The following is a 25,202-nucleotide window of genomic DNA, read 5'->3' as shown; positions in this document are numbered from 1 at the left end:
CAAAAGATCGACATGCGGTTTTTAATATTTTTTTTGTTCAAAATGTCAACACAGTCAACTTGGACACTAATACGTAGCACTGCGTCCCCTGGCATGCTTCGGGCACAGCGCTCGGCACACTATTTTATTCTCTTACCACGGCCTACCGCAATACCGCTTGTTGGCTCCTGTGTGTACAGACCGCGGCGTACAGCCACCGGTGATTGACAACTCAATGGGCGGGCACATATGGCATTGTATCGCATCGCATGCCATATACAATTTTAAATTGTATAAGCACCCTAATGGGTTTTTTCAATGTTAAATGGTCCCCCTATACGACTTTTAACTGTATAAGCACCCTAATGGGTGCTTACAATGGTAAATTCCCACCCCCTCGCCACCCCCACTATCAACGCCAACACGAAGCGTGGCGAGCGCAGCGAGCCCGCGAGGGGTGGCGGTACACGTCCTCCGACCATTTCATACCCCCACTATCCACGTCGGCGTGGAGTTGATTTTATATAGTGTGGCGAGCACAGCCAGCCCGAAGCAGGGCGAAGGGACGCGTCTTACTTTACATGTATTCCGCGCTCGCCACGCTTCGGGCTCAGTGGCTCGCCACACTATCTAAAATAAACTCCACGCCGACGTGGATGGTGGGGGTATGAAAAGGTCGGAGGACACGTACCGCTGCGCTCGCCACGCTTTGGGTTGGCTTTGATAGTGGGGGTGTCGTGGGGGGTGCTTTTAAACATTGTAAGCACCCATTACGGTGCTTATACAATTTAAAATCGTATACAATTGCATTGTATGCCATATACAATGGTATACAATTTTAAATTGCACCGCATACCATTGTAAGGCTTATGGTATACGATGCGATGGGTGCCGTGCTAGGAAACAAGTACCAGATTGTTTTTTTTTTATTGTAGTCAGTTCTCTCGTTACCAAATGAACACAGGATTATAAAAACAAATTATAAGAACAAAGTCAGCCGGGTAATCTCTCCAGGAGAAGCAGGGAATACAAGCTGCCAGAGAGCGAGAGCATTTGAATGAGTGGAGACACTGACCGGAAGTGCTCCTGCCGCCATTTTGTCTGGCTCCCTGCATCCACCAGCAGGAGCTTCCAATCAGCCATCTTAGGCGATCGGAACGTTGAAATCGCCGCTTAACTTCCTTTGAACGGCGATACAGCGCACCGCACGCGTGCCCCCTCCGCGTACATCCCACCCAGCACAGGTCCCGTCACGTTGCGCAGCAACATTAAGAAATGGCGTCACAGGCCGCCGCCATATGTAAACACCTCGCGGTCAGAGCGCCGATGGCGGCCGGCAGATGGGTGTGCCAAGATGGCGACACTGAGCCCTCACTCTCTGCCGGTGACAGACGTCGCACAGTGCTGCGGCCAATCACAGGACCCAGGCGCGCACACCGCACCCACCTCCCGCACTCCCAGCCCGGACATAGCGGCGCCTCGCCCTGCGCCCGCTCCATCGCCGCCCGCCGCGGCCGCCTTCTCCCCAGCAGCCATTGCGGTGTAGCAAAGACTTCCGGCGGGGGCGGGTTTATAGCAACCCGCGCCTCCCCTCCCCCTCCCAGACCAGCAGAGGCAGCAGCAGAAGCCGCAGCTCCCGCCAGCCCCTCCCGCCGTCGCCACTCCTCGCCTGCCCGGCTCTCTCCTTCCCTCCCTCCCCGGGGCATCTCGCCTCCGGACCGTTCCTTCCTCCCCATTCCTCCCTTGTTTTTCCTCCCCCCTCTCTTCCCTTCCCCGTTCTCTGTACCGCACAGCCCGCTACCCCGGCGGACACATCTCGTCCTGTGTAACTTGGAAGGTAAGCGCGGTGCGTCGCTCACGTGTTGCCGTGGCCCCGATTCATTGCGGCGGAGGCAGCGTGTGTGAGGCGGCGGCGCCACTCCCGGGCCTGTCGCACCACGTGACGCCGCTCCTCCTGCACGCCCGGTGCGGGCGTCACATGCTGTACACACACGGGTGGGATCACGCACCAGGCCTGGCTGCGGCCCTAGCACTGTGCTGCGGACTGGGGCAGCACATCCTGTGAGTGACCTTTGTGTATAACTTATCACAAGGCCAGTGCCGCCCCCACCCTCGTATCCCCTAATATAGGTCAAGATGTATAGAGGCCTTTTCGGTGTCTCCCCCCCATTCTTAAGCCGTACCACACGTTACATTCACCCTGTCATAGGTTCCTGCTTGCTGGGGAGGGGCAGGTCCTCTGGTCCCTGCTGAGGAGGGTGCATCACTTCATGGCTCCCATAGCTATGTACATAGCTAGTCTCCTGGTATTGTGCTTGTAATCGGATTATCTTTCTTTCCTTCACGGTCGTGAAACCACGTTTTTGCCACATGCTCTAGGTTAGTCTCCTATTGCTGTGCATGTGTATAGTAGTATTAGTGTGTTTGGCTGGTGCATGCAGTAGGCAAAGTTATAAGATAATTATGATTTCTGTTTGATGAATGAGGCTTAATTGATTTAGGATGCAGTATTAAACATCCTAGACACCTTCCAGTTCCTGGTTCACCGTAGGGCACCCATAGATGTTTTATAGGGCTGGTCATTTTTACCTTCTGTTTCCATTGCAGATTTGGTTTTCTACCTGGTTATACATACAGATCCAATAAGGATTTGCTATAGAAATAAGGGATCTAGTGTTGAGGTTAGGAAACTGGTCCAGCACAGGATCTAGTCTTCCAGGCTGTTTCCTGGTGGAAGTGGGCTGTGACTGCGCCAGCTTCAGTGTTGGTCTCCTGGATTATGTGACACATTTTCTATAGGTGTCAGTTGTCTCTTGCAGTTATCACTTCTGCCTATCACGTCTAATTGTTGAAGCTTTCAATTGGATTATTGTGGGACAAATAGGAATATCCCAAATCCTTCTGTTTTACTAATCTACGTAATGCATTTAGTTGTTATCATGGTCCCACTCTGAATAATGTAAGCCTCAGACCAATAAAGACTACAATATTACTCAGTATGTGTTGGCTGTTTGGGCTCACAACGCAGGAGACATTGCTCTTTAGAGATACAAGGGCATGCATGCTTCCATCTTGGCAACTAGGATGGCTGAGGAGGGGCTGAGAGAACAGAGCATGCTCTGCTTACCAGTAATCTGCTTTGGTAAGACAGCCATGTGTGCTGGCACATCTTCATAGGCGTCTGGGAGAGTCCGTCTTTTAAAGCTTAAGGAGTAGTTAAAAACAAACTGTATTTTGTTTACTTGCGACTACTGGTTGTTACAAGAGATAGGAGGTGACAGGTGCACAGGATAGAACCTGACAATGGTACTTGCATTTACTGTTGTATCATAGCACTAAAATGTCGTAATGGTACGAGGCGTATAATACGTAGGTTTAAAGGGCTTTAGTATACAGACAGGTGGTGCTCCCGAGCATGAGTAACCAGCACAGAAGAAAAGAGCTTTAGTTTATGGGCCGATATTATGCTAAGTAAAACATGTATTTCAGTAAATAAGTTTCTATAGAAATAATTAAAGGTTATGTTTTATTAAAGTGTGACCCAGAAACTAGTCCTCTTCTCCTTTACTGGTTTTTCTCTTCAAATTCTCATCCATTAAATATGATGCCATCATTCGAGTCACCACCAGTAAATCTTTAAACCAGGACTTGAGTCGCTGCTTTACCTACAGCCAGGTTCACAGTATTTACAATGGTGACATCTTCAGGCTAAAATTAGGTACTTGCCTCTTAGTATGTGGCAATGGAACAATGACAAAAGTAACAGGATATGCCTCGATTGTGACAAACTGGATAGGTACAGATGGTGGTTTTTGCATTTTGGGTAAAAATTGAGAACAATGGGTGTGGCAACAGTGATATTTTAGCTAACGTAAGTAAATGATGTCACCACACAGTGACTGTCATTAAAAAAAATAATCATTGTCGAGTAAACAATATTTTTGCCTTTCTGTGATGGCAGGTCTAATCTTGCTTCAGTTGTAGAATAACAGTGACCTACAAATGTTTCAGGATCCAACCATATTCTGTGACCAGTCTTATCCCTGTAGACACAATTATTTATACGTTAAGTTTCTTATATAGCGCAGCATATTCCATTGCACTTTATAACAGGAGACCATGATAAAACAAACTGGGTATTTACAAACGGTCAAAGGTATGAGGACCCAGCTTACAATCTATAGGACTTGTGTAACTTCTGTCTCCTGGAGACGGGTTATCATTTCAAGCTACAATATATACTGATTCATTTTACAATAAAACTGCAATGCAACATAGATTGCCATCTTTTTGTATGTGTAATGAAGGAAATAAAAATCCACTAGAATGTATACATATCAGCATGATCAATGTAGCTGTATACACTGGCTTCCCAAACAGTGTGATGTATCATTTGGTGGCTGCATCCAGGAGCATGCTGTTGGGTCATAAACGTCTTATGTGCGGAACAGCAGATGTGACAGCCCCACTTCAGGTGGGAGCACACAATCACGCATGCTGAGAAGACTGGCTTAAGCACGATCACTCCACACATCTAGCGGCACTGGCGATGCACCCTGCAATCTAGCAGGAAAGACAGTGCAAGCACTCTTATCCTGTGGGCGATACAAGGAAACGCGCATCACCATTGCTGCAGGGCATACACATGGAGAGATCAGTGCTCCATCTTGAAGCAATCTGGTCAGATCACTTAGCAAGAGGGCTGAGATCTTCCCTTTGTGTATGCCCTTTTACACCCCAGCAGATGTGTGCGATATGTTGCTCCAATACGTAGGTTGGGAGTTCTATCGTCTGAGGTGTACCCAGCCTTATTCAGTTGGGTCAACCAAAGGAAAATAACAGTAATCCTGGTGACTGACCGTAGTACTTCTAAAGACCGGTGGTGTAAGTAGTTGCTCTGCTCCCAGCAGACCCGCTAACTAATCATACTTTCATCAGTGTTCATCACTGTAAAGAATAGTAACTGGGTAGGATGCAGAATAATGGTTCCATTGACTATGCACCTGTTTGCGGTTGTGTGGTTCATCTGCATCTATTAATAGCTGACTGCTCTTTTCAGTTGTGTTCTACATGCCCGCTCCCCACCAGGTGCTGGTTACACACAGAATGCCACAAAATTGCATGTAAGTGCCGCTGCTGTGTTGACATCAGTGGGTTACTCTCAGCCCTAACTATGCTTGCTCTGATATGTAGGCCATTCTGAGTAGGGCTTTCTATTTTTTTTTTTTATATCCATTAACTTGGCATCAAATGGTTCCGAAGCCTGACATTACAACCCAGTCATGTGTAATAGTCACCCATCCCCCCCTTGTCAAAGGAAAGGGACCTTGGGATGTGGAGAACTAGTGGGTATAACAAGTTGTGGGTGGACATATCTTGTACAATACATCTTTGTACATTTTTATGCAGAAATCATACAGCTTTTGTGTATTGTGCGCTGTAATCATACTGATATACTGCAGAAAACAAGGCTGGTACTGTCCTCCCTAGTCAGCAGTGTTTGAAAAGAATTTAATCTGCCACTTTGTAATAAATTTGAACATTCTGTCCCAAGAGCCAGTCTTTAGTAACTTGCTAGGTAGAGGTATCAAACTTCAGCAGTTGCTTTTCATCTAATTAGTAAATGATCGATTTAATAATTAGTCTACACATACAATAGTGTGTACATGTAGGTTTTCCTTCTGCTACATCTCTCAAAACTGTAATTTCGTGCCTCACAGGTGGACTACCAGCTGTGACATGAAGAGGTACTGCACAAGCTACACAGTGGGCTTGTTAGAAGTGCACTCCTCATATTTATGTATATTCTTATTTGGGACCCATAAATTTGGCCAACAAACTAATTATTGAAAAAACGAGACCCAACACACACCCAAGAAGGTGTGGCTTCCAGTTTTGCCTGCCCAAGCTCACTCCCTGTACTGGTTACCATGCTAATGGCATTTATTCACCCACCCTTTGGCAGGACAGTGGCCAAAAAACAGAATTGTCCTGCTGAAATTGGGACAGCTGGAAGGTTTTATGACTGTCGCACCCCCCCCCCCCCCCCCCCCCCCAAGAACCACATTTACCACCCAAGAGATAGATATTTTTTTTTAGCCTTAAAAACAACAAGTAGATCTGTGTTGAGGGAGGAAACAAAGTACCCGAAAGAAACCCACGCACGTATGGGAAGACTGTACAAACAAGACATCCTTGGTGCTGAAACTTAGCAATTAGGCTTACTGATGGCGATAATTGCTCTTGTATGTTTAGCTCTCAAACAAAGCTATTCTCCAATGTCTACTATTACATCCCTGCACTGCATTACACAGTAGAATCTTGCGTAGCTGTGAGTAACATGCCAATTTTTCTGATGGTGTTTGGTTTGCTCTATTCATTTTTTTTTTTTTTTAAGGGCACTATAAATAACTTGCTTGAGATATTCAATTGTTATGCTCCCAAAGACAAACTTCTGTCTTGGAAATCTAAAACGTTCACTTATTAGAATTTGTTAAGGATTCTGTCCTGTTTGAGAGACTAAACTTGTGTACTCATTTATTGGTGTGTTTTTTTTTTTTTTTCCCCCCTTAGTCTTGTCGTCTCATCATGGACACTGGTGTAATTGAAGGAGGCCTGAATGTCACCCTCACAATCAGACTCTTGATGCATGGCAAGGCATGTATACTATTCCTGTTGTGTGATGCACATGCTACAGACTAGGTCCAGCCTAGCAAGGACTGAAATAAGTCAATACCCATGTAACATGAAAAATGTTATTGCTTTCCTAATAGAAAACAAATTTCGACATAGCTCAGTGTTTTTGTCCCTGACTGTTCATTCTGCAAGTACTGTACTTCGGTATAGGCCTCAAATTTCCTTTTTGTTGATGACTCGGGCAAGACTCCAGCAATGTGATATGCAAGCTTTTTATGCTTTTTCTGTCAAATGAACAGTGTAACTTAATCTGAAAGATTACAGTAAGGAGAGATCTTGCGGCATAATTAATGATCCTACATTAGAGCTAAATCCTACTGTTCTTCTCGATGGCTGGGTGAACTGTGCTGACTAGATTAATATTGTTTGCTTATATGGCACCACAAAGGTTCTGCAGCACCTGATACTTAGATGAGCATGAAAAATATCAAATTACAGTACTATGCAAATTACATACATAATTAGTTGTAACGTGGGGCAGGACGCTGACACAATTATCAGGGTGGCAGGTATATAATTCCGAGATGAGCACGAGAGGGCCCAGCTCGTGAGAGATTACGCTAGATCATGTTTACTCAATCGCTTTAAGTTTATTCACACATCGGGGGTGAATTCAATTAATTGGCATATTGTATTGCAAAAAAAAACACTGCTTTTCACGCCACATAAGCTAAAGGGGGGGATGGCTGGAAGAGAATTAAGTTGGGACAATTCTCCTCCTCTTACCACCACAACATTCTCTTCAGTGTGTAACTTGTTAAACATCTTGAAAGCTGTGTTGCTATCTGGAAATCCAATTGGTCCTACTGCAGTTTCTTTCAATTGGTTAATCTAACTGTTCACTACCTTGGAGGACGATGACAGACTGCTTTTCAAATCTACCAGTGTATAATGGCAGATGAAGTTAATAATTTCCATTATGAATGAATTTTTACTAAATCTCTAGTTAAGGTATCTAGCGTTCATAAGATCGAGTATATCACTTTGCCAGTGATATAAACCTATATTTCATTGGGGCTGCTCATGTTCTTTCTAAGAACAGCATTGCATGGACAGTTCAAGAGAGAATGACTTTGATTTTTTTTTTTTTTACTTGGTTTGTTATTCCTTTCAGGAAGTTGGTAGCATCATCGGGAAAAAAGGAGAATCTGTTAAAAAGATGCGTGAAGAGGTAGGAATATTCATATTACATATAAAAGACCTCTTATGGTAAAATCTAGTTCAGCAGTCTCTGAATCTAGTATAGAATGTCACTTTTCGCTATAGCTTAAAATATATTAATGTTGTGTTGCTTAAGTTAAATATATTTCTAAATTATCTGCCTTTTCCGGAGCTTTTAGTTTGCTACTTGGATGTTTAAAAAGATTTATAAAAGTGCTTAGAAGGCAAAAGTGTACAAATAACTAACTGCTGAGTAAATGTGAGACATGTAATACTTGACAGAACAAATGTTGGATTATTTGCATAAATCGCCAATTAAGGATTTTGTAGAATAGAATAATGTTTGAAATAATCATTGTCCCTGTAGGTCCCCCTTCTGAGTATTTACTTTACTTATTTTCCTCCTTAGAGTGGGGCCCGGATAAACATCTCTGAAGGAAACTGTCCAGAAAGAATAATCACTCTAGCAGGCCCAACAAATGCGATCTTCAAAGCCTTCTCGATGATTATTGATAAACTGGAAGAGGTAAAATTGGGTTTTGGCTAGAACTTGTTTTATGGTTTTCTGCGAGAACGTTTAACTACCACACTTCACGCATTCATTGTGACATAAATGTTACATTGGTGGTCATGGAATAGCCCATGCTGTACTAAACCTTAATGCAATAAATTATACAGTGTAACTCTTCAGAGCAGATGTATCACCTAGTTTTTTTAAAATTCTGCCTAGGATATCAGCAGCTCCATGACTAACAGTACTGCATCCAGTAAACCACCAGTGACCCTGCGCCTGGTGGTACCTGCAAGCCAATGTGGTTCTCTGATTGGTAAAGGAGGATGTAAGATTAAAGAAATCCGAGAGGTAAGGGTTTTGTGCACAAGTGTGTTTTATGTTGGCTTCCATACAAAAGCTACTATTGGAGTAGTACAAGGATCCTGACACTTGCGTTTTATGGACCCTTGGATTAAGTAAAATAACTATTCCATTTTTCTTTCAGAGTACAGGTGCTCAGGTACAGGTGGCAGGGGATATGCTTCCCAACTCTACGGAGCGTGCGATAACAATTGCTGGTATTCCCCTGTCAATAATTGAATGCGTCAAGCAGATCTGCGTTGTAATGCTGGAGGTGAGGGTGCAATAAAACGTGCAGTGGTCAGCCTTCTTAATTTTGTGAAAAGTATGAATGTAATTGTTTTGATCTAAAGTCCATTATTAGGGGTGGAAGTATGCAATGTATGGGCAGTTACTAAATATCAGGATATGTCATGATTACTCCTTTGAGATGCAACACATTTGCAAAAATCTGAAGCTGTAAAATAACAATTAAGTTTCAGGGATGGGGCTTATACACCTTTGCCCCTTACACAGGGCAAATTCCTGGACCCAAGACCATATGCAATACATATTGGGTATTTGAGGATTTGTTTAAAAAAACAAAACAACTTTGCACAAGTGACTCATGCTGTTCAGTGTTTTTTTTTATTTTTATAATGATGATTGTATAAATGTAACATTGTTATGAAGTACTATACTAACTGAATATTATGATGCATTTTAGTCTCCTCCGAAGGGAGTCACAATACCATACCGGCCCAAACCCTCCAGTTCACCTGTTATCTTTGCAGGTGGTCAGGTAAGTCCATAGTTTAGTCTTTGTTGAGCATTTAGAACTGTGAAGTCACATTACATAAAGCCCACCAGTATCTTGCACATGATCTGTGACAAATTATATTGTATTCCTGCACATAAAGACTGTCTGATTACTAACCTGAGTGACTTCTCAGAATGTAATTGGGCGTATGTCCTTTACACACTGCATTGTCTTCTGGCTTTAGAAACCCAGCTTAAAGTGACAAGATCTCTTGAAAAGCTGTTATATTGCGAACACCTAATTTAGAGTCTAACTCACATCGGCAATTCATTGAAAGGTGATATGAGGGTGTAGTTTTGTCCCATTACTTGCCATATTTATAAACTGTCCTACATGTTACTGAGTAGTATGAAACCTTGAGGAGGGTCAGAGATTCACCTGTCATTGGTCAGTAGGTTATGGGTCATAGGGTCTACACATTGAAGGTAGATATTTCATAAAGTCAACCTTCCAACCCTGTGGACACAAGCATTAGGCCAACAATGGGAAGGTCAACATGAGTTGTATTATGGTCCCATACTTCGATGTAAGCAGACATGGACACCATATCAGTGTACCGCGTCTCTCATTGCTTGCTGCGCTTACCATGCTTTGGGCGCTGTGCCTCACTGGGCTCATGTCTACCTTCCCATTGTCCACCTTAGCTGTTTGTGTGGACCCAAGCCATGTCTACCTTTAGTGGTCAGCCTTCATAGTGGCAACCTAGTTACCGTATCCCCTCCAGAGTTTTAAATACACAAATATATGTCATGAATTGTTTTTATAACATTCACTTTTTTAGTCCACACTCTGGAGTAAAAAGGGATAGGTGAGGCCGTACCGCGCCTGTCTACCTCGGTCAAAATATCTGATCAAAACATCCAGCAGTATATACTGCACATATATATATATATATAATGCCCACATCAACCCATTGTGTGTCTGTGGTTTTCGGTCTTTGGTACTAGCCAGATCTTCCCCAGCCATTCACCTCACCTGAACAGGTTATCTGTATTTCCAGAGATAGAAATAGCACATACTATATATTTGAAGGAATTCGAAAACTTTTATTAAAATGCATAATGTCTGCTACAGCAGTAGTTAGAGAGACTGCCAGTAGTGCCAAGATGGTACACATTACTGAGTGGCGATAGATATTGCCTCCACCTCCATATCCTAAGTCTAAATTGGCTGCAAGGAATGCAGAATTGTGCCCTTTCATTATCAGTGAGTGAGCCATAGGCAGTGTAGTAGAGTTGTGAGGCGCTACTTGGGGAGTTTATATTTGCACAAACGTATTTTCAGTGGTTCTTTCTGGAAATTTGTCTTTGGGAATCTTCTTGTAGACTATAGCTTCCAGATGCCGTCTTTAATTTTCCTGGCTACAGCCCTGAGGAAGAAACTTAAGAATTTTCAAAACATGTTGGCCCTGTAGAGACTTATTTTACAGAGGACTCAAAAGAAGTAGCGCCGAGGGAAGTGCTCTACACCAGTGGTTCCCAACCCTGGTCCCCAAGTACCCCCAACAGTGCATGTTTTCCAGGTCACCCGGCAGGTGCACTCCATTATTCAGGCACATTTGAAAAGATCCACAGGTGGAGCTAATTAGACCTGCAAAACATGCACTGTTGGGGGTACTTGAGGACCAGGGTTGGGAACCACTGCTCTACATGGTCATGTCCTCTATTGTCCTTAGAAACTTTTGAAGACAAGTTGACAAGTTTTTTTTTTTTTTTTTTATGCCTAATTCTATGCATTTTAAGACATTACTTAGTAAGACAGTTTTCTATTAACGTTCAGGAGATAGGCAGTGTACCTGTTCAATTCCTTCTTGCTTGAACCAAACTGATGCCTCACCTTTTTGAACAAAGTGTAAGTCTCTCTGATGGAAGTGCCTGCCTTTATAAAAGTCTTCACATTTTTTTTTATTTTTTTTTTTATTTTTCTCTTTCTTTCAAATGATTGGTTGTAATCATGGATCCAAAATGACGTGGTGACTTGTATGCTTTCTGGGTTTCCTTCAGAAGCTTCTGTCAGATATCAGTTAGAATTGTCCTAGAATGTAGTACGATACATTGTTTTGCTTTGTAATCTCACCATGAGAAAATGCAGTGAATTATATTTGCTGAACATTACCTTGAGATGCTTGCATTGATCTCTTGTGTATAGTGGTAGTATTAGACCAGTTAAGGCTTTTCTCTTAATTGGTTATCTTGTTAAGCACTTTGGTGAGAGGGCATATTGATAGGTTGAGCTAAGGCAGTTCATGCCCCTCCTTTCTAGCATCCCTGTACTTCTTATTTCTGTGCCTTTTACTTGCTGCTCTGGCATTATTGATGACGCCACTTAAAACTAGAAACTTGTAAGAAGTCTGGTATTCAAAATCTAATAAATGCTTTTTTAATCTGTTAGTGGAATAACGTGCTTTTATTTTACAGAGAACATAGTGTAAATAGGTTTGGCATAATTGCTGTAGTATTAATGCTGGAGCCTAATGTAGTGCAGTCACTCATCAATTAAATGTCTGAAATTCCTTGTGCAGCCCTCCCATAAAATACATTGTAAGACTATACCTCTGAGGAGGTCAAGTGCATGAGTGGAGTTGTTGGGAAGGATTAGCATTTGGCCTATGTTAATGGCCTCATTTTGGATCCATGACCAGACTGTCTCCTTTCCCATGTTAAAGTGGATGTAATGGTTGGGTGACATCTGAGGACTGAGGCTGTGACTTTTATCAGAGATAACTGAATCCAATTTTCGCTTTGTTCAACAGGTGTCGCGCCAGGCCGGAGGGCACGCATGTGAGACTGACCTGTGGGAGGGGCGGAGGTCCCACACAGGGGGAGTCTCCCTAGATGCTGTGGATCTCCATGGGGTAGGTTTTTGCTATTTTATCCTCTATAGTATCCTTTCCTGGTATGTGGTTCCTGTCTCCCCACCCTCTTAAAACGTTTACTTTTGCACAAAACGGTCATTAAATGACTGGATGTCATTTATCACAGATCATGTGCAATATCCAATGTATATTAATGCACTTGCACTAGGCTCTATAGCCATAATAAGCCAAGTTTGCAGATTCGTAGGTCAAGTCTCCAACCAATCCTTGTTGCAGCACTGACCGTCTCCAGATCCGACGCGCCCAGGACCGTATCGAATAGGAAGTAAAACACCTACAATTGGCACATTTTTTTTTTTTTCCACTCAAATTATCACCCTGGTGCTTCAAAACTGTGTGAAAAGGGCCCAAATTGCACTAGTGTATGGGAGCCTTCAGTTTAGAGTGCATTCTGTCAGATGTGGTCACTCCTGTGGCTGCACTTGGTTCCCCAATTGTGAACCATCATTTGGTGCACTTATAAGCGTGCCATACACACTGCCTTGTGTGGAGACCTTGAACATTACTCTGCTTCACATATTCCCCCCCCCCCCCCCCCTTTCATTACAAAAAATGGGTTTTCAAGCTCTAGAAGTAAGAAAGCGCTTGGGCTTAGTTAGTTTGGGGTCCCCACTGGAACACTGCGTTAGCCATAATTGTGAAAAACAAAGTGTATTCCTGGTCTCCTAGAACACTGTAGATGGTGGCAGTAAATACAGCTTCAGTGTATTAGTCTTCCTGTTGACTAAACAGACACACTTATCCAGGGGACGACTGCCACTGATGCCAATACATGTGTATACTAAATCTACCCTCAAGCCCTGCCAACCCCATAAGACATTAGACCACCAATGCTACTCAGATCTCACATTTGTTCTGCTTCTCTGTGGCGTGCCCCAGTTTCTGTTGGGTCTGCAACTCTCCTGCTTGGCTAGAACTTGGCTTCACATCTCTTGGTCTAGCTGGCTGTCACAGCAGTTTAATAGGACTACTTTTGCTTCCTTTTTATAGGCCTACACCATTCAAGGACAGTATGCCATACCCCAGCCTGATGTAAGTCTGCTTTTGCCTATTTATCTTGCGCTTTGCCTTCCTGTCTGTATTACAACTCCTGTTTCACTCTGTTAATGGTGCACATCTCTCTGCTTTGCCCATGTATTGAGATGTTTCCAAGCACACTGCTTCTGGCCAGGACAGATTTGTGCGTAATCCTTTTAAAGCGCAGTGTTTATAATATTGCTGTTTCCCCAGTCTATAGTCTGGACACTGTTTTGCACTTTCACTTTTCAAGCCTTCTAAAATGTCAATGCCTTGCATCAGTGTAGAACTGCATTATTTTGTTTCCTTAGCTGACCAAGTTACACCAACTGGCAATGCAGCAATCTCACTTCCCCATGTCCCATAGCGGAAATACCGGATTCAGTGGTAAGGAATCTATGCTTTGCATTTTTCTGTTTAGTGACACCGCTCACTTGCTAGCTTTGCAGTATCCTACCAATCTGTCATCGTATTCCAGGAGACTTGTCAATCTGGCCAAAGATAATGTATTAGTGCTCACAGAAACACATGCACACCTTCATACGTACTAGTTGGTCACAGTCCTCAAAGTGCTCCTAGACTGTTTTGCTCTGCAAAAATTGCACTCTACACCAAATGCTACACTTGAAAATGTGCTAGCAGATGCTGCTGTCTGACTTTGGAAGATATGCACTTTGGCTGTTTTCCTCTTCACAAACTGCTTCCATTTTGGAGTGTGCTGGACTTAAACACTGGATGATTGCAATCCCCTGAAAATTGCATAGAACTCCCATAGAAGCATTCTAACTAAGTTGTGCTTCCATAATTACCTTTTTATGTGTAGACCTTTAATGTCCCTCATTCCAAACTTCGCTAAAACTATGACCATTTGGAGGTGATTAACTTGGTCTGCTCTGCTGTCCTGGAGCAGCACATGGTTTTGTTTTGCATGAGAACCTGGGACATACATGTTGCCATAAATGACGGACCTGAGCACTGCAGGAATGCTTGATGGCAATTCTTACTGAATTTGTCACTAACCACATCCCTAAGAATCAAATTATAAAGATTAGAGTTAATATAATATTGTATCTAGTCACTGTCCTCTTTAGTCAGAAAAATGAACTTTGTGCAAAAATACCAATGATATTGTGATCTTTAAGGGGTGGGTGGGGTTAATTTAAAGTAAGGTAACTATAGATCAAAATTTTGTGATTGTATTAATGTCTGGGTAGAAAAGTGGCTGAGCACTACAGATCCAGGGGTTATTGAATGAGGGTACCCAAACACATGAAAGACAAGAAAATAAATAGAAAAGACTGTGCTAATTAGCAAATTTAATAAATACTTAAAAAATATAAACACAGTTAATAGCATTGACTGCACAATCAAATAGGAATAATGACTGAAAATCCAGGAATAACTAAATTATTAATACTAAATATTTATAATCTATTATTTCTCTGGACTTTTTAGGTAATTCCTATTAGCTTGTGCAGTAAATTTTTAGTGTGTGTGTCTGGGTACCCACTAAACTATGTGCAAGCAACACAATGGTCTTCTCGATTTCCCATCACCTCCTGGTTAAACGAGAATGTGTGCAATGTTTTGTCTTTTTAAATGATATACAGTTTATATGTAGGTAGTACGTACGCACTGAACGATTGTCCTGTTTTTCTGACGGATCGACAAACCGTAAAAAAACAAACATCTATGTACCCAGCTTTAGATAAACAGATTTATTTTACAATCAAATTGCCCATACATACTGGGTGACTTTAGGCTGAAAGCAGCTCAGTTTACTAGTTTTTCAGTTCGAAAGCTGCCCAGTGTGTACGGGGAAGCAATGAGCGCGGATGCACACTACCGCATCATCATTGGCCCGGCCACTTATCGAGGGACGGGCTTTCCATAGTGCGGAAAATTGCTAGAACGGGCGAAAAACACTATGCACGGATCGTTTTTCAGCCCAGCATTTTTTCCCCATTAGTCAGCATACACGCTGGGCAAAATTGCCCAGTGTGCATGGGCCTTAAATGTTCTGATTAGAAAAGACTTGTTTACTAGTATCACTTTGTGTAGAAGGTAACACTGCAGACCACAGTATCCACTATTGGCAATGGGGACTACGGTATCCAGTGTCTCCTTCTTGGAGTTTGGCCCCGTTTGCACCATCTGTCATTGGAAAAAAATGCTTTAGATCTATGGAGTGATCTTTCTATGGAGGGATCTAAAGATCACTTCAGCAGCCTTTGTCCAGCTCTGGAATCTGACACTGGGCGTGGTCAAATTCTTAAGGGAGGAGTCTTCTCCAAGGTGAGGTGGGTGGGGGTGTAACGCTCAGGGGCAGCAATTAAATAAAATGGGAAATTTTTAAAGCCTGATAGTAATGGCTACTAAAATTCACACAGGTTCCTATATTATGTATTAAAAATTAACTTTAGTTTCTTACAGTATTGCTAATGGTTGTCTTGTATTTGCAGGCGGTATTGATGCTTCAGCGCAGACCACTTCCCACGAACTTTCCATTCCAAATGATGTACGTATTAATGGGTTTCAACGAAAACTTGAAGTAGACCAATTATGTTAAAGTGCTCATTAGAAGCCTAGGGCCAAATGTAATAAAGTTAGTCGACCTTCTGGGGCTGTGTGACAATTTCATCCCAATAAGGGATTATGGGTTTTTGGGCACTGTTACCTGAGGGGTTCACAAAAAAAAAATCCTATTTGACGGTAACAGTTATTGTACATATAAAATTAACATACAACATGGAGCCATGTAATGACACCGTGCATAGACTAGGGTTAGGTGCTGACTGAGGGGGCTGTGCTAAATACCAGTGTACATATGGAATCCGTCTCATGTGTAGCACTGGTGTGCCAAGATGGGACATGCAAGTGTCTATTGCTGCAAATGGGGGTGAATGAGTCTCATTCGCACTGCGGTTTGCTGAGCCACATGAATGAGTGTAGCTTAGTGGCCCTTGGGCTTTGTCAAATTTTTATGTGGCCCACACTGTTTTAAAGGATGAAGGCCCTGCTCTAAAACAATATAAAGTGCATGAAGTGAAAAGGGCTCCTTATTGTGTAACATTGAGGGCAGGTTCCGCAAACGGCCTTGGTGATGGCAATTTTGGTTTCACATCACCAAGGCTGTTTGCCTTCCCTTTAAGCTTACACCACCAGCCGTCAATAGTACGCAATAAGGAGCCTTTCTCACTTTATGCACTTTGTATTGTTTTAAAGCCTATGCACTGTCATTACATGGCTCCATGTTCATGTTATATGTTAATTTTTTGTGTACAATAAATCTGTTATCCTTCAATTAAGTGTTTGATTTGGGAACACTTAAGGTAATGTATGTAAACTGGGCATGATTTAGATCAGATACCGGTGCGCGTCCCCACTGGTCGTGTTGAAAATCCTACCTGCTGCAGTCAGGATTTGAATGTAGATCATTGTATGGTCGTCTCACAATCATGATCATTCTGGTGTGTACCCAGCAATAGTTGACCTTCCAGGAGGGCAGCTGCTCGGTTTGTTTTGTTCTTTAAAAAAATTAATGTATAAAAAAGGCATGGTTTTGCCTCGTAAGTGATTGGAAAAAATAGGTATGTTGCTGGATATCAAGTGCGCAATTGCCAGGTAAAAGAGCAGCCATATACCGCAAACAAGTTAGCACTTTATTTGTAATAAATACAATTAAAAATAAGGGAATGGTGTGGGCTTTTGGGTACTAATCGATTGTATCGAAATTGGGGTGGATTGAGCCCAAACCGTTCTGGTGTGTACCTTGCATAACTGAGGCGGTTACTTTTGGCCCATAGACTTTATGCTATGCAGCCCCTTCCTAGAATTTTCCTCCCAAAAAAGAAAAGCTATGCTGTAGCATAGTTTCTATACCATTGTTTCATTGTTCAGCCAATGAACACCAAAAACTTCTTATATGGTGGTCATTGGCTGACATGCCACTGGACCACCCAAAATCTGTGAGGTTCTCAAATATTTACATAGTTGCGGTGTTCCAAATAGTATAGAAATCTTTAATTACCACTTAATGTCTGGCTGCTCTTCTAATGAGTAACCTTTATGTTAGAGTTAAACAGACTTGTAACCCGTATAGCTGTAACAGTGGAGTTTTATTTCATGCAGCTGATTGGTTGCATCATTGGACGTCAAGGAGCTAAAATTAATGAGATTCGCCAGATGTCAGGAGCTCAGATAAAGATTGCGAACCCCGTCGAAGGTTCAAACGACCGCCAGGTTACCATAACTGGATCAACAGCCAGCATCAGTCTGGCCCAATACCTAATCAATGTCAGGTAAGCACTGGGGTATTCAACTTGTCATTCTTATTTGGTATTAAGCGGGTCTTTGTCTGCTGACTTACAGCATGTTTTACAGGTCTCCAGTTGGTAAATTAGTTAGTAACTCGATGGAGAAAGACCCTCCTGTGTATTTTTTTTATTTTTTTTTGTCGTTCATGTGAGATCTGTAAAACATGCTCGGGTGTGTGTGTGTGGGGGGGGGGGGGGGGGGGTTGTAGACTGTGCTGGATCCTGTGGGAATGTTGGCTGCTTTGCTTGGTCTGCAGAACACACGATTCCTGTGTTGGGTAAACGGTTAGTTTTGAGAACTGTACAAATGTTATCTCTGCCATACAATAGTTGCCAGTTTACTCAATGGCTATTGTGGGGACCCCTCCCCCCCCCCCCCCTAGTGTAAGCAAAGGGGGTAGATGTGTCCAGGAGTGGTGGAAAGAAAAATGAAGCGGCAGCAAATCTGCTTCTACCCATTTTATAGATTGTGCTGAATATTTGCTACATTGATTTCACTACAATGGGTAACTTCACTCTTCTCGCTGCTTGATACATCTGGCCTGTAATACTATGAAGGCTGTATAGGCTGATCAATTCCATTTTCTTGTAGTACTGAATTAGATTGGGTATCCAAATGCTGTGTATTAGGGGCCCCGCAGTTAGCAGTACAAAGGCAAAAGATGGCTGTGTATGTAATATATTGAGCTTATGTGTATGTTGGCATACAGATCGCCACGGTCAACAGATCTATTCATATTGAGGGGTATAGTCCATAAGCCACGTTATCCTGGATTCACGAGATTAAGTGGTAGGCTGCAAGGTTTCTGAAATCCAATAAGCTGCGCTGATTTTTCAAAAGGGTTAAATGTAGCTCTTGTCTGCCCCATAGCAAGTGCAAATACAAAAATGTCAATTTCGGTCCATAATCCCTAGACCTTACCGGAAGGTAATTACATTATGGGGATGTGTTCTGTAACATATCTGAATGTCAGGAATGATCTTCAGTTACATGTAAGTAGCCAAATCGCAGAATAGTGGGGTCAATCGGAAATTGGGTGCGACAGGCACTTTATTTTCAGCCACAAAAATCAGGCAGCTAATTGGATATGTGCCTAAAATACACTACTTGTTAAATGGAGTTGGTTTATCTGATTTTGGTCCTATGTATCTGATTAGGTCTAAGCTGCCGGATTCTGTAGATGTTAATTTAGAGCTGATTATGCCTTGATCTGAAGTACTATAGCTTAAGCTGTGTACACACCTACAGAATGATCTGTCTGCTGGGAACAAAAACATGGTAATGAATGGAAGCATATTATATAAAAAAAAAATGTAACCAATTTGTATGAATGACCATGTTCTGTTTTCCAGCAAATGTTCAGTTGTATGTTTCCAATACATTGCCAGGTTTTTGTTCCCACCAGACAGAAAGCTGTAAGTGTGTACCCAGCTTTAGAGAAGCGAGACTGGCTGTGTCAATCTATTGGCTAATTACTTGTGTTGTACTCCCATTGTACAACGCACTAAATATTACTTGGGTGCTCAGTGTAGTTTTGCTTGCTCTCAGCCTCCATTGTTATCCTCCTGTACTCCTTCGTTTTTGTTCCTGCCCTCCCACCCACCCGTTTTTGTTTTGTTCCCTTTTCTTTTTTTTCCTCTGTTACAGTCTAGAAAGTGCTAAACCCTCCTCCTCCCAGAGCATCACGACCCCTGACCTTCTCAGCATCTCTCAACCCTCCACCCCTTCCTCCTCCAACGCTGCCCCCTCTCTGGTGATTGCCACGGTCGAGGGTTGCGAACCTTCCTCAGCCTCCACCTCCTCTTCCTCCTCTTCCTCGGAAGAATCTTCCAGCCTCCCCAATGCCCCTTGTGTCTCCAATCTGCTTGACATGAAACCTGTCCCGCTCCTGGCTCTAAATGTCGTGTCCACTGCATCCTCTACCTCATCCTCTGCATCTGCCGCCCTGCAATATTCTAAAGTGAAATCGGACAAGCAGCGCTTCTCTCCCTACTGAGTAGCCTGTGGTTTATGTTGTCCTGATATTGGACAGCTATGCCTCACTTCTATTTGAATGAATTTAACAATGTGTTTTTGCTCTTGTTACAATTGCTGTAAATCCCCACTACGCTATAGTTAATAAAGCTTTGCCTATATAGCCTACAGTGGGAAAGGTTTGGGTTCTTGAGAGTTTGGAAGATAGACTTCTGCCTTTTTATTGTGCATCTGTAAATTTACCAGTAGTGTTAGCTATCATTGCTTTGATCAGCGTTCACTGTGCACAATGTTTCAATAAAACAGCCGTTGATTTATTGACAACTAAACTAGTTTTGGATTCATTATGTGATTGGAAAGTGCATTATACACCTTGTCAGGACTTCAGCTGCCCATAGACGGTCCGTTCCTGGACTGTCCGTTCTGTACTATGAGATGCGCGCTCCCGCGCATCTCATCGTACGGTACAAAAAGTATGTGCTGCACATACTTTTTGTACTAGCTGTGCGTCGCATTGCATGCACAAGGGATGCGATGTGTACTATTTAAGTACCGAACGGATCTGTTAAACGGACCGTGTATGGACAGCTTTCTTCTTTCAATGTGACTATGTATGATGAGCTCTAAAACAGGCCATATATCTTCATATAACTGGAAGCTCCTAGTCCCAATAAGACAAATTGCTGCTCCTGTTTTTTTTTTTTTTTATGTTTAAACGCTTAGATAGCTCAAAGGTCTTTATTGATAACCGAGCCTTGTGTTACTCACGTCTATTTAATGTTTCCAATTCGAAACGCTACAATCTTCACTGATGAGAATGGCTGGTAATAGTCATGAACAGTACACACACAAAGTGTAAATTCAATGCACAACACCTAATGTCATATGTGGTATGATTTATTCCTTCTATAGGTACCTTGTATTTTTGCGTAGGGGCCTAGCATTCTCCAACTTGTGATAAAGTGAGCTCAGGCTGTGTAATTTAGGACGGTCATCTTATCGTTAGTTGCTGCATTACTTTACTGTAGCCAGGGGGTCACGGCAGAAGTAAAGATTGGATGACCAGCTGCCCTCACTGATTACCAGTCTCTGCGTGTGCGCAACGTTTAGAAGATCAGGTTTTTTTTTTTTTTTTTTAAGTCTGTAGATACTAAACTGTTTAAGGGGGTTTTTTTTTGTGTTTTTTTTACTCCATTTTGGTACAAATTTGATAAATATGCTCGCAAGAACATACGTAAATCTAGTATACGGAGTTTAAGAATGTGCAGTCTGCATGTAGACATGGAAGGAACTAGGTTTAAGCACAGGAGGCCTTAAGTATGGCAGCAGACGGACAAGCAGTGGTCACAGTGGGAAGATAGCTCTACCTGACAAAGGTAGGAGAACAAGCACTGTATTACACAAGTCTTGTGAGACGCGTATGCCCCTTACCCACTAGACAAGACATTAAGAGATCACTCAGAAGGGCCCTTTTTGAGTTGTATCTTAAAAATGACTAGTGTACACTCAAAATCCGTAACTATGCACACTCCCACACATAGTTAGCGACCCCTGCTGAACATGCATGTTGCTTTTTGGCTACATAGCTAGTGACCTGCATGGTCAGTGGTGACTTCAATGAACGTTCAACAATATCTTTCCGTGTGCACACTGAGTATCTCTTGCTTTGGCGTTCAGGGGGAAACACTGCTGATATTGCTAAGAGAGCAGATCAGCTAGTGGGCATGGATCTCAATAGTAGAAGTGCTCTGTAAAGCATTGGATACATTTACTGTTATGTGGTTGTACAGTTATGACTTAGAATTCATGCCTGAGAATCTCCTCATATAGGTTGGTGTAGTTGCATACGTTAGAATAACTAATGTTTCTCACAGTGGTGGTCATATTCTGTTAACTGATGTCTATGATCCGCCATTCCTAACCTGTTCTCAAGGCACACTTCAGTCCAGGTTTTGGTTATATCCATGCTTGAGCACAGAGGATTTAAGTATGGTATATTGAATAATCTGTGCTCCTACCAGGCTATCGCTAGAACATGGACTAAAGTGTGCTTTGAGGACTGAGGTTGGGGATTCCCGTTTTAGACATTACAGTTGTATTTGCTTAATCTGCTTCCATCTACAAAATGGTTACTGTGGCTAATAATGTGCACACTCGGTGAGATATTGTTAGATTTGGCTATTTGATCTGTACTATTTGATTTATGTACTGCTGCTTTTTTACTTTCCTCTGTACTATTTGATTTATGTACTGCTGCTTTTTTACTTTCCTTTATACTATGTAATCTTGCCTGGTAAGTTTACTTTTCTGTTAGACTTACACTACACGGGAGTGCGTATCCATATCAAATCTGCGCCAATTTGAACTATATAGTCAAAACGAAGGAAGTCTCACCATGTGTACACACTATTAATCTGGGTACACACCTAAAAATCTGTCCAATCTGGTGAAAAAAAACTTGTAATGTAGTATAAGGGTTTTTTTTTTTTTTTTTTTTTTTTTTTTTTTTTAAGCCATTATCGCTGGCTGATCAGATCACCAGTGGGTGTTTTTTTTTGTGTTGTGGAAGATAAATTGCTAGGAGTCAACCCTTAATGGTTGCAGGATCATTATGGCTAAACAATTGCTGGTGCACAATGCACTGTACCAGCGATTTCTAGTCAAAAGGAGGTAGACAGAATTGCTTGCAATTTTCAGCCAAAATCGCTGGTCGCTGATACAGTGCACTGAGCAATATATTGCTTGATATATTAAGCCAAAATTGCTCAGTGACCCTATTGCACAGTTTGGACACACCTTAAAGCCCCGTACACACTGGGCAATTCTAGCCTCTATCGCCAGTGATATGGTCGCTAAGTGACCATATGCCCATGTGTATGGGGCGACTCTTTGGGGTGGTCGCTGGTCGGAGGAGCATTCTCCTGTGATCAGCGGTTTCCCCTGAGCAGAGTCTCCTTTTTATCATTGCTCCATGTTTACGGAGCTTAAGACTTTCAAACATTTGCTCCCAAACACTGGAAAACAGACAATGGTCATTTTGGCATATTGGTTAAATCCACTTGATTTAAAAAATGTATCCAAACAATCGTTTGTCTATTTATCCAGTGAGCAAATGGTTAATTGTCCATATACATTACCAGATTTTTGTTCCCACCAGACAGATACATCTGTAGGCATGTATCCAGCTTTAGAACCGTGGTGTATTTACAAAAACTTGGGGCAGATGTCTGAAGCCTGAAGTGGCAGGTGGGGTCACTTTTAAAATTCAACTGTAACTAGAGTTAGGAGCTGATTGGCTGGGTTTTCACCTTCCACTCTGCACTACTGGATATCTCCAAGGGGCATACAGATGTATTAAGACTGAAGTGAAAAAGTACCATCTCTAATTAGATTCTCACTGACCTGTTATAGGCTGTTTAATGAAAAATGTCTGGAGCTAACTGGTACTTGGTCTACTTTCTCTCTCAAGGTCTTAGTACATAGGGGCAGATGTATTAAGCTTTAACAAGAGATAAATGCAAGGGTGATAAGGAGAGAAATGCCCAGCCAATCACCTGCTAACTGCCATGTTACAGACTTTGAAAAATGTCAGTAAGGAGCTGATTGGCTGGACATTTATCTCTCCTTATCACCCTTGCATTTATCTCTTAAGAGATCTGCTCCATAGACACTTAAATGGCCCTGTAATTGCACATTGCTACTCTTATAAGCAGGTATTTGGTTCCATTTGTCATATGTAAGCTAGGCGTATCAAATTGCTGGTAGCCATGCAGTCTTGAAACATTATTACAAGTGCTGTAACTTTGAATAGGTGATGTGCCAATAAGCACTAGGTTTTTGTTTATTATGGAAGATCAAATTGTTTGGACATAGTACAACTTAATTTTACATTAAACCCGTGTTTTGTTTTCATTTAGGCTCTCTTCAGAAGCTGGTGGCATGGGAAGCAGTTGCAGTTAGACATCTTCCAGAATCTTCCTATTTAGCTCATGTCAGTCTACATAGCCCTGCAAGGTTTCCCTCCTTTTTTTTTTTTTTTTTTTTTTTTCAGGTTTTAACTAGTTTGCAAATTTTCAGTTTCATTGTGCTTTCCCTCATGCACTTGTCAACTTTTTTTTTTCTTTTTATTGCAATGACAGCATTTTAACTTTATTTTTCTCCAGCTGTTAAAACCTGCTGATAAATTTTAGTTTTATAAAAGTTTGTCCTGTTACTTTTTACTTTAATTTTTTTTATTTTTATTTAAGTCACAATGTAAAGAGTGGGGTATTAATGGCATTTCAAATTAGTTCTGTAATGTCAGGAATTTTTCAGAAAACAAATAAAGATGGACTGAAATCTTGTGTGGGAGTTTGTTTTTGAACCACAAAACTTACCCCAAGTTTTGTGCATTTTTGAACTGGATAAAAAAATAAGCCTTTCATTTATTCAAATCTATACCATGTTCTTAATTCTGAACCCCTTCCAGTCTCTGCTCCCCTGGGCTTCCTGTGTAATGTATGTTTGCTACTGCCTGTATTAAACACCTTTCTCAGAAATTCATAACTTCAGCACAGGTGACTGCAGTCATAAAATGTAAGTGGAAAGTCTAGGAGCAGAGAGGGTCATGTTGGAGAGTCTGCTATATAGATGTCATTGTTACTATCTTTGCTGTGGTAACATTCTGTTTACCTAGAGTATATTAAATTAATAAAAAACGAATTTATTTTGAATTACATGACCCTAAATACTGTCCCATAGCTAAAGGGCTTACTGAGTACTTCTGTCACTTTATCACCTGCGCCAGTCACTCTGGTCTACTATGTAGAGTTGAAGGTGCTGGGATACTTGAACAGCTGTCTTGGCATAATTGCCTGAATCTTTCCTGTGAAATTCTTTTATGCATGCTTTAAATAGCCTGTAATTAACAGAACATGTTGCATAGCTGTACTTTAAAGTGGATCTGTCATTAACTTGTATAGCGTTCTTGACTCCAATGGGAGACCTTTCCAAGACTCTCTCCTTTGCTCATATGGTAACTTCTGCGAATACCAGTTCTACGGAAACCTATTCATTGCTGCTGGGTTATCATTGTGTGCTCCTATGATGAAACACGTATCTATAGCTGTGTATTGTGCTAGTAGGCCTATGACCTAAAGTGTGGAATACTTGTATGTTTCCTCTTTACACTGGGAGACACTGCTTTACAGTAAATGGATTAATAGTTCTATAAAGTGGGAATTCTCAAAGCCAACTGGGTAAACCGCAAAAAACAAAGATAAACCAAAGATATTGGACTAATATCAGACCATTATAGATTTTTGATATAATTTTTATTAGTTTTGTACTGTGTAAACACCTGCAGATTTATCTGTCTAAGACCCAAAAATCTGGTAATGCTGATTGGCTGGTCTGTCTCAATTTTATCAGTCTGTAACATAGACGTTAGGAGTGGATTGGCTGGTATTTTATCACTTTAAGTCCAGCACTTTGTAGCAACTAAAATTGATTTAAAGTGAAGTAGCATCAAAGTGACAAAGATCAGGCTTATG

At 41.9% G+C, this 25,202-nt stretch overlaps 1 protein-coding gene across 6 annotated transcripts; it reads left to right on the top strand.

The window, feature by feature from the left end:
• Window positions 1–1,420: 1,420 nt before the first annotated feature.
• Window positions 1,421–24,014, top strand: PCBP2 (poly(rC) binding protein 2). Of its 6 annotated transcripts, none has more exons than XM_083169573.1 (13): window positions 1,426–1,816; window positions 6,553–6,636; window positions 7,790–7,846; window positions 8,246–8,362; window positions 8,567–8,698; window positions 8,835–8,963; window positions 9,396–9,470; window positions 12,241–12,342; window positions 13,354–13,395; window positions 13,692–13,767; window positions 15,843–15,898; window positions 17,512–17,681; window positions 19,345–20,000. In XM_083169573.1, the coding sequence occupies exons 2-13, from the start codon at window positions 6,568–6,570 to the stop codon at window positions 19,691–19,693; spliced, it is 1,374 nt and encodes a 457-aa protein (XP_083025699.1). In that variant the 5' UTR covers window positions 1,426–1,816; window positions 6,553–6,567; the 3' UTR covers window positions 19,694–20,000. The 6 variants fall into 6 exon arrangements, with proteins under 6 accessions (XP_083025701.1, XP_083025702.1, XP_083025699.1 ...); XM_083169577.1 differs by lacking the exon at window positions 19,345–20,000 and adding an exon at window positions 23,589–24,014 and having other exon boundaries at window positions 1,437–1,816; XM_083169574.1 differs by lacking the exon at window positions 1,426–1,816 and adding an exon at window positions 2,075–2,358.
• The last annotated feature ends 1,188 nt before the right edge of the window (window positions 24,015–25,202 follow it).

The sequence above is a fragment of the Crinia signifera genome, chromosome 2 (assembly GCF_055691185.1).
Source record: "Crinia signifera chromosome 2, ASM5569118v1, whole genome shotgun sequence".
Lineage (NCBI taxonomy): Eukaryota > Metazoa > Chordata > Amphibia > Anura > Myobatrachidae > Crinia > Crinia signifera.
Note: the sequence above shows the minus strand (reverse complement) of the source record. Positions and strands in the feature narration are given on the sequence as shown.

Excerpts from the sequence above, each read along its gene's own strand:
- PCBP2 (XM_083169573.1), top strand. The coding sequence starts at position 6,568 with ATGGACACTGGTGTAATTGAAGGAGGCCTGAATGTCACCCTCACAATC. Across the intron at positions 9,471-12,240 it reads TTATCTTTGCAGGTGGTCAG|GTGTCGCGCCAGGCCGGAGG; the intron begins GTAAGTCCATAG and ends TTTGTTCAACAG. Across the intron at positions 13,768-15,842 it reads CGGAAATACCGGATTCAGTG|GCGGTATTGATGCTTCAGCG; the intron begins GTAAGGAATCTA and ends TTGTATTTGCAG.